The following is a 16,495-nucleotide window of genomic DNA, read 5'->3' on the forward strand; positions in this document are numbered from 1 at the left end:
GTACCTACCTCCACAGTTCATTGAATCTAATCACCACTGATTGTTAGGATGCTATTCTTTAATACCACCAGGGAAAAACATAGCCAATTTTTTAAAAATGACAGGTCATCAATTATAACATGAAATCCCATTTCTGAGATGTGAACGTGTTGGGGGGTGCATCATAAAATATGGGGTGGACAAGCATGGTTGTCAAGGGTACAGTGAGTAAAGACAAAGGTCTTGCCTCACAGAGTTCTGAGCCGGGGGAGCCCTGTCTGGAATTAAAAGAGGGCATCTCAACATCTGGTTGAATGTGGCCAGGGAGGAGAAGCTAGGAAGAGCGCTCTCCAGGAAAGTCCAATGCCTCAACCAGGAGAGCAGAAAGTGTGCAAAAAACATGGTCACAAAAGGCATTTCAAGCCAAATGCAGTGGGAAAATACATTAAAGACCTTATTTGCAGCTTAACCATGGACTTCTTTCTTCTTCTAAAATTCCCTCTCACCAGTCCTCCATCACCTCCACATCCCCATCTCCAATTTTCTGCCTCCTTTATTACTCATGTATGCCATTCTTCTCAAGTCCAAATATTTTTTATTCCTTTTCCTTTTTCTCCCAAGAGACTTTCGTTAGCTTGTTCTAGTCACAAACCAAGCATATGACTAAATATGATTAATATTATTTCTGGCTTGTTTCTTGGGCACCTTTATATTGATAATTGATATCCTGTCTGGTTTTCTGGTTTTATTTGATATACGATCTAGAGTTTATTTCAAGCCATCAGAGGTGAATTCTCTTTGGTACTTTAGGTAATTATTCAGTCCTAGCAATTAAAACAATGAAGGAAAATGTCACTGACACTTATCTCCAGTATGCTACTTGATGGCCAGAGGTCTTGAAGGCAATAGATCAGTTTAAATCTGGTTTACCAGGTTCACCTCAAAGAATACAACTCCACCAAATCAAAAGAGGCCAAGTTTTTTTGAAATGGCTTTACTGATCATAAAAAGAATAAAAATCTTCAAAAGAAGATTTAACATTTATCAAATACCATTTATTGCTGTCAGACTTTTTTAAAAAACCCACTCAAATGCTTATCACACACTGAAAATTATATTTCCTACAGACTACCAAATTTAAAAATATATACTTTGGTTCCTTTCCCTACAATTTAGTATTCATTGGAAATTCTCAAACACTGACATGCCGTTCTGAATAAACTCCCCTTCCTAACATTCCCACAGATGTTCCTCCTGGCTTCAGAATTCTACCAAAGAATTGTTACCATAAAGAAGCCAGAAAGAGTGATTCTGGATTGATTGCTTAATTCTGTCACCCCACAAACACAGACTGGACCCTTTTTCTCACCCAGGGATGAAAGAGTATATCAGACCTGGTGCCTATCTTGAGAAGTTGGCAGTATCCTGGCCTGAGGGTCAGAGGTCACAGAGATGTGAATCAACTCAGGCTCTGCAACCTCTCACTGCATCTCCTCCCGTCTCCCAGTGCAAGGAACGCAACATCTCCAAGTCATGATTCCCCACTTCGTGAAATGATAATAACAATGTGAGTGCCATGCTGTGCTAAGTGGATTCATTCATGCCCAACTCTTTGAAACCCTGTGGGCTGTATCCCTCCAGGCTCCTCTGTCCATGGGATTCTTCAGGCAAGAATCCTGTGCCCTTCTCCAGGGGATCTTCCTGACATGGGGATCAAACCTGTCTCTCTCTTATATCTCCTGAATTGATTGGTAGACGGGTTATTTACCACTAGCACCATCTGGGAAGCCCTGATAATAACAATATCTACTAGCAAAGGTATAGAGCCTATAGGGTCTCAAAAAGGGTCTGTAAAGACCGAGCACAAAGGCATCCTGCAGGCACCCCACAAAGGATGGTTTCTTATCTCCTTAACAAGCTTATCAGAGGCCCATTCATTTGCTATTACAGATACTTCCATATGTAAATTATATTTTCCTTTGCTTTGCATTTATTTTCTTAATAGTTGCCTATTTCTTAGATTAACAATTGTACTACTAAATGGGAGGGCAAGATGAAGGGGTCTTGGATCCCATAGAATATTCTTTGATAGTTTTTTTAAAGCTTAGCTCTAAGAATTATCTGCCTGATATACCTTGTTCCTTTCATTGTTCACAAGGAAATTTCGTGGCTTTTGTTTTTCATACTCAAGACTTTCAGATAATCAATTGCTAGAAAATTCAGTCAGTGGTATTCTATGATGTGCTGGTAAGAAGACAGCCTTGAAAGAAAAAAATCTTAGTTACAACAACCTCAATGGAATGCCAAGTGTTTGCCAAATACTGTTCTAAGCATCTTAGGCGTATTCATTCATTCAGACCTCACACCAACCCTACCAGACAGACATGATTGTTCTCCTTATTTCACAGACAAGGACATGGAGAGAGAGATATGTTCAGTGACTTTCCCAAGGTCACATAGCCAGTGGGGGGAGTGAAAGAGCTTCCTGAATTTGAACCAAATAGCCCAGTTCAAGAGTCCAAGCTCTTCAACCTAACACCATACTATTTTGGGGAGGTTTTAAATCCTTCTTTGAAAATTACCCTAACATTACAGTACCTCACAAATCAGCAACATTTGCTACACAGCCAGTAGGGATCTGGAGTGTTCTTGGCATAAATGGGCAAGTGAGTTCAAGTGTTTCTCTGAAGCTTTGTCTTAAATTAAAATATTTAATTTCAAATATTTTATGAACTTCTACCAACCCAACTGGGAAGAGACTCTAGTAGAGAAGAAAGGCAGGTGCTTCCAGGATCTGCTTTAATATTTTGCTTAAATTAATGCTAATTTCTAGATCCTTTCTGTTAATAATAAGACTAAGGCTTATTGAACTTTTACTCAGTATATGTCGGGCATAGTAAGTGCTTCATATACATGATCTCACTTATTCCCGAAAACAACCAACCCTATGAGGCAGGTACTGTATTTATCTTCATCGTACTGATAAAAGCACTGAGGCTCAGTGCTTGCACAGCTGGTATGTCTGCAGAGCAGGGCTGGGACACCCACTCTTACCTGGAAAACACATGGTCCCCCACGTCTCTCTCAAGAACCACCACGATGTACTGTTCATGTAAGTCTACATGAACACCAAACCATATGCCTCTGATCTTTTTTGTGCAATGGGCCCAGACCGGTAAAGGCAAAGATCTCCATGCCTTGGAAAAGGGAGCTTGCAGGGGACCAAGGGTCTCCAATTAAATCTCATCCCAAGAAAAGTACCTCCACCAGAGCAGAAGCAGGGGAACTCCAGCCTTCCTGCGGCTTCTCTCCCAAAGGAAGAAACTAAAAAGAGACAGTTAAAGTAGGACTTGCGTGGGTGGTAAGTGAGGGAGACAGTCTTTGTGGAAGAGGGTCTTTGTAGGAGAAGAAAAGGCTCTGAATCACAAGACCATGGCAGTCATGGAGCCAAAGGGCTAAAAAGAGGAAGAGAGAAGCAGCAGAGCCAGCTGGAAAGGGTGAAACCACAGCACAGATGGAGACAGGAGTGTGAGCGGAAATAGGACAGCTCAGGCAGAAGCCACTCTTCTGCCCGTGTCAAAGTCTGGACGGTCTAGATGGAGAGTGTACTGGGGCCACCTCCAGCAGAACTGCTCCTTGCTTAGTCTAAGATTGGTCCTCTTCTCTCTAAAAAGTTTTATTTTTCTAAAAACATTAGTTCAGAGAACCCTTCAGAGAACACCAGAATAGCTCTAGACTACAGGGGTCAGGAACAGGGGTGGTGAGGGAGGGGAAAAAAAAAAATGGTTGGCTAGGCCAACTCTCTCTAGACAGCAACCAGTCCCTGGGGATTTCTGGGTCATTTTACACCTTTGGGGTTTTTACAATGCCTATTTCAGGAAACTGGTACACAGCATACTACATACGCACAGGTCATATGATATTTTATTTGGGAGTTATGGGAGTCCAAGTGTGTCACCATGAATTTTAATTCTCAATGCCTGGGCTGCTCAGCTGTAACATCAGAGAAACAGTGTATTAATTCAAGTTGAGCCAGGGCATGTATCTGGCTTTCTGCTAGACTAGCAGCATTAAGGGAGGTCTTTGGCCAATTATACCTGTGTTGAAAAGCCTATCAAGTTTCAAGTGAAATACGGCTATTTCTATCATCCTTTTGGGGGTTCACATTGAGATTCCATGATCTAGCTAGAAAGTCTTAGCAATAGCTAATATCTGACAGCAATCCAGAATTCCCCCTCACTGCTGTGATGAAGTCAACATGTACAGGTGAGATGGGCTGGGTTGCAAAGAGATCTTAATTTTTTTGCTTGTAGAAATGTATTTCTTACACTTAATTTTAAATCTTGATAATAAATTTTGTCCTATTTTCTTGTTCATCTAAGCTTAAAGAGATCTTATTTTTAAATAAATACATTTAAAACCAGGAGTGAATGCAAACTATTCTATATTGGATGGATAAACAACAAGGTCCTACTGTGTAGTAAAGGGAATTACATTCAATATCCTGTGATAAACCATAATGGAAAATAATATAAAAAAGAATGCATATATACATAACTGAATCACTTTGCTGTCCAGCATAAACTAATACAATATTGTAAATCAACTATACATCAATTTTTTAAAAGAAGGATAAATAAAACAATAAAACCAGGGGTCCAACAGTAAAGAAAATAAAGTCATCACTAGCACTGTGGCATGTCTTTCACCTTAAGGGTTTTTAAAACTCCATCTGACCATCCAAGCCTCACAGAGTTGTGCTGGGCAGGGAGGGAAGAGCACACTGCATAACCAAGAGTCATTTGTTTTATGTATTCCTAATCCCAAAGCTCCAATTCCCAATTTAATCAGTCTCAATGAATTCTTTCTAGCCAGATAAGTGGTGCACTAATTTTTACCAAAAAAAAAAAAAAGTTAAACCAAACAAAAAAGCATATGCTTCACAATACTTCAGCAGACTAAAAGGGTAGAGTGGGCAGAGGGTAAAGGGGTAGATGAAGCAAGATTAATAGTTGATAACTGTTAGTACATGGACATTCGTTTTACAACTCTCTATTTCCATATGTTAGGAATTTTCCATAATAATTTTTTAATCCACAGAAGTACTAGGGATTTCTGAAAATAAAACTACTGAAGTCTAGACTCGATAGGATGGTGTCAGTTATTCGTGTGTGCTTATTCACTCACTCATGTCCGACTCTTTGTGACCCTATGGACTGTAGCTTGCCAGGCTCCTCTGTCCATGGAATTCTCCAGGCAAGAGTACTGGAGTGGGTTGTCATTTCCTTCTCCAGGGAATCATCCTGACCCAGGGATCAAACTCTTGTCTCCTGTGTCTCCTGCATTGCAGGCAGATTCTTTACCCACTTTAACCCAAATATAAGACAGTTATTTAGATCTCTGCAAACGGACTGGCCTGCCAGCTCACTCTGTATCCTTCAGGTCCCTCCACTTCAGTCAACTTAATTGCCAACTGAGATGTGAGTTACTTGATCTGAACTTTCCCACCTCCTTGCCTTTGTGCATGTTATTTCCCTCTGCTGGAAGTGACCCTTATACCCCGGCTCCAACTACAAAAAAATCCAACCCTGGAAGGCCTATATCAGAAGTATCCCTGGTTAAGTCTCTAATTACAACATGTGGAAATAATCTCTTCCTCCCTTGTCCTCCAGAACTTTGTTGGGGCCCTCTTGGGCCACAGCTCACTGTGTAACAATAATAATCATGAAATAAAGAAGGAGCATGATCATAGCAGCTAATACGTACTGAAAGTTACTATGTACCAGGCACTTTAAATGTGTCATCACGTTCAATCCTGACAGTACCCTTTGAGGCTATTACCTCTTATGATCACATTTTACAGATGAAGATCCGAAATAAAGAGGTCCATGAGGCGCAATGGTGATCCAATATGATATGATATCAGATGTATCACCATAAATGTTAAGCTTTTGTGCCTATGATCCTTCGCTATACCATCAGAGTGATATGGTATAAGTCAGACAAAATTCTAACTTCCAGGAAGACCAGAGAGCCCATGTTCCTGATGACTACAATACTGACTATCCTTGTTCTTCCTAATGAATTTAAGCTCCTTCAGGAAAAGGACTGTCTTTCTCTATTTCTGTCCCCTACAAACACTGTCTAGCATAATGCCCTGTACATGGAAGATGCTCAGTAATGTCTTATTAACTGAGCACTGAATTAACACAGAGCAGTTCTTCCTAGAGGCAACATCCAACTCTTATAATCCACCTCTCTGCCTCCACAAGGAAATCAGATGGACAAAGCAGCCCACAGATCTGCCCAGCATCTCTCCTCTCCACCAGCTCTATATACAAGGCCACAAAACTAAAATAGTTTTCACCTTCTCCCTACACTGACATTGTAAGTGACCAGAAAGAATTCTTCCCTGGTGCTATTTCTATTTAGCCTCCCAACTGAGGGGGCTTCCCATGTGGCTCAGTGGTAAACAATCTGCCAGCCAATGCAGGAGACGCAACAGATACAGGTTTGATCCCTGGGTTGGGAAGATCCCCTGGAGGAGAAAATGGCAACCTGCCTCCAGTACTCTTGCCTGGAAAATCCCATGGACAGAGGAGCCTGGTGGGTTACAGTCCATGGGGTCTCAAAGAGTCAGACATGACTTAGAGGCTGAGCACACACCCGTGCACACACATATGCACTCCCAACAAAGGGCATCTCCCCTTTCCTCTGCAAAACTGCCACCCTCAACAACCTAAGGAAAAGCCAAAAGGAACCAGACTGTCTAGGTAATGATCCGTGATCTGGAACTAAAAAGATAGGCTGCTCTCCCCTTCCCCTTTCAGACTTCCTAAACCTAGTTTCTTTCCAACCAAATCACACCACACTGGTTTCTGTACATCTTTGACTATATTTTGACCTTATTCCTGAGTACACTGATGCGCTCTGTATTCTCTGGATTGCTCTGAAGAACAATCGGGGCTCAGCTCTTACCTAAGGTGCTGCTAGGTCTTACCCCAGGTAGCTTTCTAGAACTGAGTAAGTACTGACTAACAAGAAGGTGTAAGCTCCTGGTATAATCGAGGTCCTCCTTCCATTCTGGCTCTTAATCCAGCTCCCACCATCAGTATGAGCATTTTAACAGGGGAAATAAGAAGGACTTCTAGTCCCAAAAGAATGAGGTGATAAAGGTAAAGGGATCAGCAACAGAGCTGTAATTTGGGACAAGTGCTGGTCACCAAAGCTGGCTCTAAATTCTGCCTCCTCTGGGCTTTCATAAGCTATGTTGCTATATTGTTTTTGATTTTTAAAGATTTTTTTTTATATGGACCATTTTTAAAGTCTTTTTGAATTTGTTACAATACTGCTTATGTTTTATGTTTCAGTTTTTCCACCACAAGGGATCTTAGCTCCCTGACCAGGGATTGAACCTGTGCCCTTGCATTGGAAGGCAAAGTCTTAAGCACTGGACCACAAGGGAAGTCCCCCATGTTGTTGTATTGTTCAGGGATATGAATTCCCCACATTATCTTTTACTGTAAGTTATTTGCTTTGGTCATAAGCTTAGACAGACCAGCAAAATACCCTGAGGAATGTGTGTGTGTGTGTCTGTGTGTACACACATCTATTTACGAAGTGGTAGATGGGGCCACGGTGAATTGTGATATATCAAATAATATGCAAGTTTTATCTTATGTCACTCATCTGACAGCCTTGCATTTTCAAAACTAATAAAAAACATAAGGAAACTGCTGCACAATCACCAGCCAAGGAATCTTGGCCACCAAGCTAAAAATCTAGTCATTTGTGCTGTACATTAAGTGTGAAGGCACGTATCATAGTTTGAGGTTTAAATGGGCAAATCAATACCTACAGGAAATCGACAGTTGCATGGCCAAGTTTTCTTTCAGCCAATGCTTTCTTTGTCAGTGCCTTTTGATTACACATACTTGTGCAGTCTAGGCATTGCTTCTACTTTGCTTTTGTTTAGGTTACTTAATATTCCTCCTCTTCCAAGAAGCAGAGACTGCGGGTATGGGAAGGAGGGCAGAGACCATCAACGGTCAGTAACAGAGTCAGAGACTATGTCCTATTTCCCTGGCCAGGGCACTTTCTGTCAGCAGCTGTGGCCCAGAGGGTTAACCTTCCAGCCATGTGTCCTTGATCACCTGGGAACCCAGAATAATCTGTTCCCTCAACGCTTTCTCCCAAGAGCCATCATCATCCCTCAAAGAGCTCCACCACTTTCTAAACCCACGCCTGTTATAGTGAGCTGCACAGGAGGGCAGACTCACCCTCAAGCTAAGAAAAGCCCTCTGGAGCGGGACTTGCAATCTTCTTTCACAGTCTTTTAAATTTGCCCTAAGCTGCACTAAGAAAACTCCAAGGACTTCCTCTCTTATGAAAAAACAAATCTCTTTCACAGAGAAGCATAACTTCTCAGAGATTCATAACCAGCCAAACACCATCACTTCTCTTGCAGCTGAAAAAAATTACATTTCTCCTTGGAGAAATAAGCTCACTTGTTCTTTCACTCTATTATTTTCTTTCTTTATCACAAGAAATTATGCTGACCAAAATAAAGTATTTCTAATAGCTACAAGAAGGACAAAGACTGCACTGATTTCTTGAAACTACTGCCAACACAATACTGCGTTTAAGCACATCAATGACTAAACATATATTTTCTCTAAAGATAGCTGGAAAAGATGTTCACATGTATGTTTTACTTTCTCCAGTATAAACTGACCACAGCCCGGACTCAAGCACATTTGTTTTTCCAGTAAATAGGAAAAAAGTAAAAATATGGCATATTACTGTAAACAGTATCTCTAAAAAGAAGTCAGCTATCCCCCAAAGCATTTCAATATCAAAACATAGTATAAATGGCCCCTATGGTCTTCTGCTAGAAAACCAGAGTCACAGAGTGAAACATTAAAATGGAAATAAATGAAAAGGGTTTCCCCCTAATAGGTAACACTAGCAACCCTGGAAGTTTAAGAGCCCTAAGATGAAATGCGAGGTGAGTTAAAATTTCAGGAAAAAATTGTATTTATAAGCAGTAAATTTGCCTGTGGACTGATTGGTCAAAGGACGACACACAGAATAAGTGATGCTATCGTAACCATGCAGACTGTGGGGGGGGGAAGGAGTTTCTCACTGTCAACATCTAGCTACTGTGGCTAGAGTGAGTAAGAACTGTATTCTTCTCTCTTCTCCTGCTCTTTGGACATTTTTTTTTTAATGAATGGTTGGTATCAGAGCTAAGTCCAAAGACTATTACATGTGCGATTTCCTAATGTGTTCGGCCAAAAATCTAAACAGAAATGAGACTACCTCAGAATGTCACAAGTGAGCATCCTCATTCTCTTTCAGTGTTTTCATTTAGTTGCAGCAAATGTTTTGCTTTAATGCAATTGAAAAGAAAAGAACATTTAGGGACAACATAGCTAGATCCCTCATAAAGCTTCATTTTCAAAAGCAGTGTTTGAATCTCTAAATAAATGACAATTCATTCTCTGTTTACTTTAGGTAAACAGAAAATGCATTGCGGAGCACTCGTTTTCAAAAGCTAATCAAGAACATTAGGTCCCAACAGATTCATTTAATAGAAATATAATAGGCATTCCTGCTCTCTTTTCATCTTGTCTCGCTGTAAATGCTAAAATGAACAGCAAATTAACCCTGCGTTGGAACAGAGTCCCTGTCACAGCTGAGATCCTCTCTCTCACGACTTGGAAACATCCCCGCATCTTGTCGCTGCTTTGACTTCTACATAGGAGAGACGAAAGCGCCTGATTGAGTTTGGCAAGAGAGTGCAGGAATACTTGAATTCTAAAGGGAGTACTGCGTGTCAACTCTGCTATCTTTCCTAGCAGAACAAAATATTACCATGTTGTCGCCTAAAATAGTGTACAATTAGGAAGTAGGAGGAGGGAAGGGGGTGGAATTGTTGTGTTTTTTTTTTCTCTCCAAGCTTACATATATCAACTGTCTTTCTCTATATTTTTAACTTTACTAGCCATTCTCCAAATGGCTGCTAATCAACTACTATACAGAACAAACTAATAAAGACAGGGCCATCCAAGCTCTATAATCAGATATAAAAGATGTGCAAACAATGTGAGATCTTATACTTCATATTCAGTGATATCAGAATTAGCATTAAGAACTCTATACAGAAAAACTATAATACTTCAAAAATTATGTAATAATGAACAAACCCTTTCAAAAACTGTTTTCACTGTGCTAAAGTAACATTCTAGACTTGTTGTAAGTATGTTATTCTTACAAGTAGTTCGCAGTTATTCTTGAAGGCAAGCCTTGGAGTTTCCTTAGCATAGTGCTGCTGGGGAAAATTTTCAGCATGTCCATCTTCATCTCTAGCCTGAAGGGAAATATAATGGCCTATTTAGGGACTTACAAATAATGGAAGAAAAAAAGCTAAAAGCATAACAGCTCAGATCATTAAACAAACGGGAATCCAGAAATCACAACATCATTAAGAAATTTGTTTAAATACGCAGTACGCCTTTTAGATATCAAAATTTAGGATTTATTTTTCTTTACATAGCTCAGTTCGAACATGCAAATTCATTGTGGTGTAATATTTTAAATGATACGAAACAAAACAAAATCAAATAATTTTGCTGAAAATTACCACCACTTCAGACTTCCAGTGACTTTTTTTTTTTTGCACATTTAGGATTATATGACATACATACGTGTTTAAACTTTTTGGCATGCTTAAGCAATTTGTAGATAATGCACTTAAAAAAAATTCTAATAGCAAGGCCATAAGAAAAGCAATTTGCATAGTTATATTTTGCATTGTCATACTATTAGAGATATACTGATTCCCCTCAATTTTTAAATAAAGATCTGAAAGGAGCAATGATCTAGTAAGAACAATGATTCTTAAATCAAATGCAGTAAAAATAAAAAAGATTTAATTAAGAAGCTGCATTAAAAGTTACTGGTTATTTTCATCTACACTGTTAATTAAGAAAGCTGAAGTTTAAATGGAGACATTAACAGAACCCATTAGCAATACCCCTTGCATACAGTCTTCCCTTTCTAATCTCCATCAGTTTCTGGTTTGGAGTTGGAGAGAGGAAAACGGTAGGTGAAAGGAGGCGTGTCCGCAGCGCGCTCATTAAACCATCCATTTGGTGACACTTGCACTCCACTCTGCTCTCCTCTTATCTCAGCCCTAGCTGCTCTCTCTTTCCTGGCCCTTCTGAAATTCACAGCTGAGCTGTCTCCCTCACATATGGCTTGCATATAATTATGCATATTCCATTTTGCACTGCATTAAAATGATGAGCTCCTGGCTCCCTGCCAGCTGATTTTAAAAAGCCCAAGTGAAGTAGGAAAAAGGAGAGAAACACAGGGAGAGCCGCATAGGAAGCAGCAGGTAGTTCTGTCTGCTGTCTCTTTAGATAAAATGTATGTCTGGCACCAGGGGAACAGCTGAGAACTACCTGTTGTGATGTATGGATTGAGGGGGAGAAAACAACGCGCATACGTCGGCAGAGCGGTGACAGCGCCCAGCATTGTTTCTCTTTTAATGGCCTCAAAGCTGCCCCTGAACAAGTACCACTCGGAGCTCTCAGCTAGACTAGGGATTGTCAGTTTAGAAAGGGATCCCTATTCGGTACATTTTAGAAGGGGCAGCTTGTCTTTAATAAAGGCTTCTGCTATTTATTACAGGGAGGGAACTGATGGGATTTGCAAGTGGACTGTCATGGTAGGAATACTGGGATTACAAGAAGTATTTTTGAGATTTACACACATCTCCGGGATTTTGTGCCTTTTAAAATTGTCCCTTCCCCTGCAACCCACCACCAGATCAGAGTAAAATGAAAATGTAGTTGCAGGATTGGACTATGTGTGACAAAGAAAAAAGTGTAAGCGTGCTCATGCCCAGTGGCTATCAAGGCACTGGAACCAATGATATTTCTTCTCCCAGCATCAGTCCTACTTTGCAGCTACATCAGAGAGTAAGCCAATAGAGCCTTAAAGGGGGCCCATTTAAGCAGACTATATACATAAAAGGCAGCAGTATGAAAAGCAATAAGATGCCAAAGGGTAGCAAACATGTCAGATTCTTCTTAAGTGAATTTTAAGGCACTCTGTAGAGGTACAGGTCTCTTGAAGGCAGAGACCACATCTATTTCATCTTTCTTACTCTGCTACGCCCAGCACCTCACTTTCAGTTAGTTCTTAAACATTTCCGTGATGAAAAAAACCCCATACATGGATAGTAACTAGACCTAAGCACAACTCTGTAGAAAAATGCCACCTCAAAATATGCTAAATTGGGTGGTAGGTTTATTATATTCCTGATGCACTATGATGCAAATGCTTGGAAACATACATTGCATATAGTTTGCAAGGGCTACTATTTACATATATATGTCTATATTCAATATATATGTATTTTGTGTATAAATATTCATAAGGTGGAATATGTTTATTATGCATGTACTATGTATACACATTCATACACACCAGATGCCTGGGGATATTTTCAACATTAGTGGCAAAAATACATTCATTTCACTTACATGTAAGGTGCTCACAATGCTTTTTCTGTTTTTAAAGGATGAAAAAAAACCCCATTAAGATTTGAATGTGCTTCGTCAAAGGGGCCACAGATTTTATATAAAGCCTCATAAATTATGAGGTTAAATAAAACAGCAGGGGGAAAGAAAGGAGAAGGAGGGTTGGAATGATTAGGAGTGGTGAGAGAAAGGCAGAAATTTGCTTCTTTATTAAGCCATGTATTTGCCTCTGCATCACACCCCATGGAGCTTGGAAGGGTCTGCCTCTGACAATGAACCTGATTCTTGAGTCTAAGAAATTCCATCCCCCAGCCACTCACTGCGTTTCCACCACACACCAGAGACGGAACGCACACGACACACAGGGAGACCCAGCACCATCACCCTCGAGTGTGTGTGCACACACAAGCGCTCACACACCTCTCACGGAAGTAATCCCCTCTGCATTCTCAAGTTTTTGTTAACATAAAAGCTTAAATTACTTCTACCAGCCTAAGTGAAATTAGGTGAATCCATCTAAGGCAGCAGTTCTCTGCTCTGGCTACACAGTAGAATCATCTGCAGTGGTTTTTAACATATTGGTGCCTGACCCCCCAACCCCGCCACGTTTCCAAGATTCTGATTTAATTGGGCCTTGACACGGGTGGTTTCGTTGTTGTTTTAAGCTCTCAGGTAACAGTAATGCACAGGCAGCCCAAGAAGCACTGATATAAGAAGTCTGCCTGGAGGGGAGAATTGAGAGGAGACCCCGAGTGAATCTGGATGGTCTACAGCCAGGCCCCAGGCCCTCTGGAGTGAATAGCTATGCAACACTAGGAAGACCCAGGATGTGGACCCAGCAGTGGGGCTTTCTCTGAAGATTTAAGAGATTACATGGCTAGTTGTGGTGGTCTTGTTGCTAAATTGTGTCCGACTCTATGCTACTCCATGGACTTAGCCTGCCAGGCTCCTCTGTCCTTGGGGATGTTCCAGGCAAGACTACTGGAGTGGGTTGCCATTTCCTTCTCCAGGGGATTGTCTCCACCCAGGAATCAGACCTGGGTCTCCTGCACTGCAGGCGGATTTTTTGCCAACCGAGCTACCAGGGAAGCCCCACATGGCTAGTTGCTTATAAGCAAAAAAAAAAGAAAAAATCTACCTAGTTTTAGTTTCGAGTGTGACAATCTTGGAAGACCTACTATACCTCATTCTAAAAAGACCTTCCTGAACTTCACTAACCAAATCAAATAGCTCCCACCTGCCTCTCTTAGGCCTGACACAGACGCACCCTCACACTGGCTGCTGTGACTTCTGTCTTCCCCACCAGACTGCGAGTTTCCTAAGGGCTTCTTACCATTGGATCTTTGGCCCCACTCACTGACTGGAGCCTGGGAAGTGCTCTGTAGGAACGAGCTTCATTATCATTCCATACCAACTGTGGCAACGTTAAATAAAACCCACTAGAACTTCCTTACCCTACATGCAGATTCACTTCAACATGTTTTATAACCTCTTATATGTCAAAGCCAGTGCCTTCTTTTGCATCAATCCCATTGTAGGTGGCAGACAATGGCATACCAAGGTGGGTGGACAGAGGGAGCCCCTGACCCCTGCAGGAAGCGTGTGCAAACACTGGAGTTTCACGAAATCACTGCTCATAGTAATAACACAAAGCAGATCGACTTTCAGCTGGTTTAACTATTGTTCTTGAATTCTCTACAGATAGTGCCCCCTCTAATTGTCCGTCTCGAGGGAGACCATTGCCATGGGCTCTTAGTAACTACTGGGGCCACAAGACCCATGTTGGTGTCTGAGTTCATTTTAAAGTGACCAGTTTGGACAGAAGCAATGTCAAGACACGTCATGATGAACTAAGTCTCTCCATGTGTCTCATTCTCAATAGCTTTATTCTGACTAATATGCTAGATATTTATGCCAACTATGGGGAAAAGCAAATGGGAAGCTGTTTTTCACATTTTACTACAAATGTGATTGTAAGACCAAAGGTGTATTTTTGATCTATTAATCTAAGAAACCTTCACTTCTTGCCATTAAATAGAAATTAAGAAGTCCTTCAACTAAACTGCAAAGGGATTTCCCCATCTTGCTGCCAGTCATGCATCTATTTTCATGCCATGCCTAATACTTGAATAAATAATAGATTATGTAAGAAGGGTTTCCCAGGTGGTGCTAGTGGTAAAGAACCTGCCTGCAGATACAGGAGACATAAGAGACATGGTTTTGATCCCTGGGTTGGGAAGATCCCCTGGAGAAGGAAATGGCAACCCACTCAAGTATTCTTGCCTAGAGAAGTGCATGGACAGAAGCGTTGGTGGGCTATGGTCCATAGGGTTGCAAAAAGTTGGGACTTAACTGAAGCAACTTAGCATGCAAGGATATGAGAAACTTGGACTAACTGCCTCTCTACCTCAAAGAGCTCTGGCTTAACTTTTTAGCCACCTATCTTTCCCTGTGAATCATCACTAACTTTCTTTTTAGATATTGACTCTTACATATAGCAAAATTTAGTTCTCTTTCAAAGAATCCACTTCTTCCTTTGGGTTAGAGCCTTGGTGTCATGTGCAGATCCAAGCAAGGTTAGCATTTTTTCTCCTGTGGAGGACTCCTTTAGAAAATGTGGAACATTCTAAAAACAACTGCACTACCTACCCAGAAAAGTGAGATGTCTCTGACTCAATGAAAAGGTTAATACTCTTGCCATTTAAGTGGAAAGAAAACTAGGCTTCAGAGTTAATACCTCCCTCCGATGAATAGGGTTTTACACTTCCACGTCATTGTGATTTCAGAATTTCTTTTGAAAACAAGAAAAGGTTCCGTCTAGAATCAGAGCTTGGAGAGTGCTGCAGAGCTTCCAGACTTTGCTTTGCAACTCTTCAGCAGATGTAGCACATGTCAGCTCACACATGTGGTGTGGTGAATAGACTTGGGAACATCAAAAACAGTGCATCTCAAAGTTGTGGGAATAAGTTTAGAGATGAAGAGTTGTAGAGCAAAAACAAAAAGAAAAATTATATTTTTATAACTAATTTTTGGAACCAGAAGCCATAGAATATCTTTTCAAAATTCAAGATAAATTAACTCTATCAGTTTATCAAGAGAAACGGAATTTATCACGGGGAGACAACTTCCAAAAACCCTTGGAATTTCATTTTCTGGTATATCGTTTCTGGTCTGTCCCTCCTTTGTTACATGTCTGCACATGCTGTCTTGAGGAAGCTCAGCAAGGAGTGGATGGCAGCTGCCACATGGCCCTTCAGTGTGCTGTGAACATCCTTGTGAGCTTGATGTAAGCATCAGCCCAGCGTCTTCACCTCTCAGTGAGCACAGCCAGTGCTGGCCCTGGGCTGGAACAGCACAGGGGGGGCCTCCGGAGTTACCACCCAGTTATTCTCATCTCAGTGGCCCAGTTCCTCATGACTCAAAGTCCCATTCCCTTCAGCTAGATTCCTGACCCTTACCTCATTTTCCCAGGGTAAAACCAGACTCCATCTCTCCTCCCCACTTCTGGAAAATTCGCAGGCATCTTATAAGCCTTCATTCAGATTGCAGCTCCTCTAGGAACCAATTTGAGACCTCTTCCTCCTGGTCTAACCTCTCTGTCCTCTCTACATCCACTCCATCCATTGCACTGTACTATGACCATCTCTGTGTTTGCCTTCCCCACGAATCTGTGTGGTCCTCAGGTGCAGAAACTGCAGTCTATTCAGCTGCAAGCTGCAAGAGCCTCATCTAGTTCCCGTCATATTATAAAGGCCACATAAATGGAGAATGAATGAACGAATTCCTATCCTTTAACCCTAACAACTGGACATTCTGCCTTGCACTCCAGTCCCTAGAGGTGAGTGTTCTGCCCCTGAACCCAGAAGTACTCGCCATATTGAGTCTCAGCCTCTGCTGGAGCTCTTTGATCACATCTGCCTCACACTTTGACCTCTCACTATTCCATGCACTTCTGCCCAACACAC

General features: G+C 41.3%; 1 protein-coding gene across 2 annotated transcripts in view; it reads right to left on the minus strand.

The window, feature by feature from the left end:
• The window catches only part of SOBP (sine oculis binding protein homolog), a 165,572-nt gene that overhangs the window by 58,898 nt on the left and 90,179 nt on the right, over positions 1-16,495 (minus strand). Inside the window, exon 5 of one of the 2 annotated variants that reach the window (XM_070450017.1) lies at positions 10,256-10,351. The exons of the other annotated variant lie outside the window; for it this stretch is intronic. Within the exon in view, the coding sequence (XP_070306118.1) occupies positions 10,256-10,351 (96 nt within the window). The remainder of the gene's footprint in view (positions 1-10,255; positions 10,352-16,495) is intronic. 2 annotated transcript variants of the gene reach the window in all.

This window comes from Odocoileus virginianus, chromosome 19 (assembly GCF_023699985.2).
Source record: "Odocoileus virginianus isolate 20LAN1187 ecotype Illinois chromosome 19, Ovbor_1.2, whole genome shotgun sequence".
Taxonomy (NCBI): domain Eukaryota; kingdom Metazoa; phylum Chordata; class Mammalia; order Artiodactyla; family Cervidae; genus Odocoileus; species Odocoileus virginianus.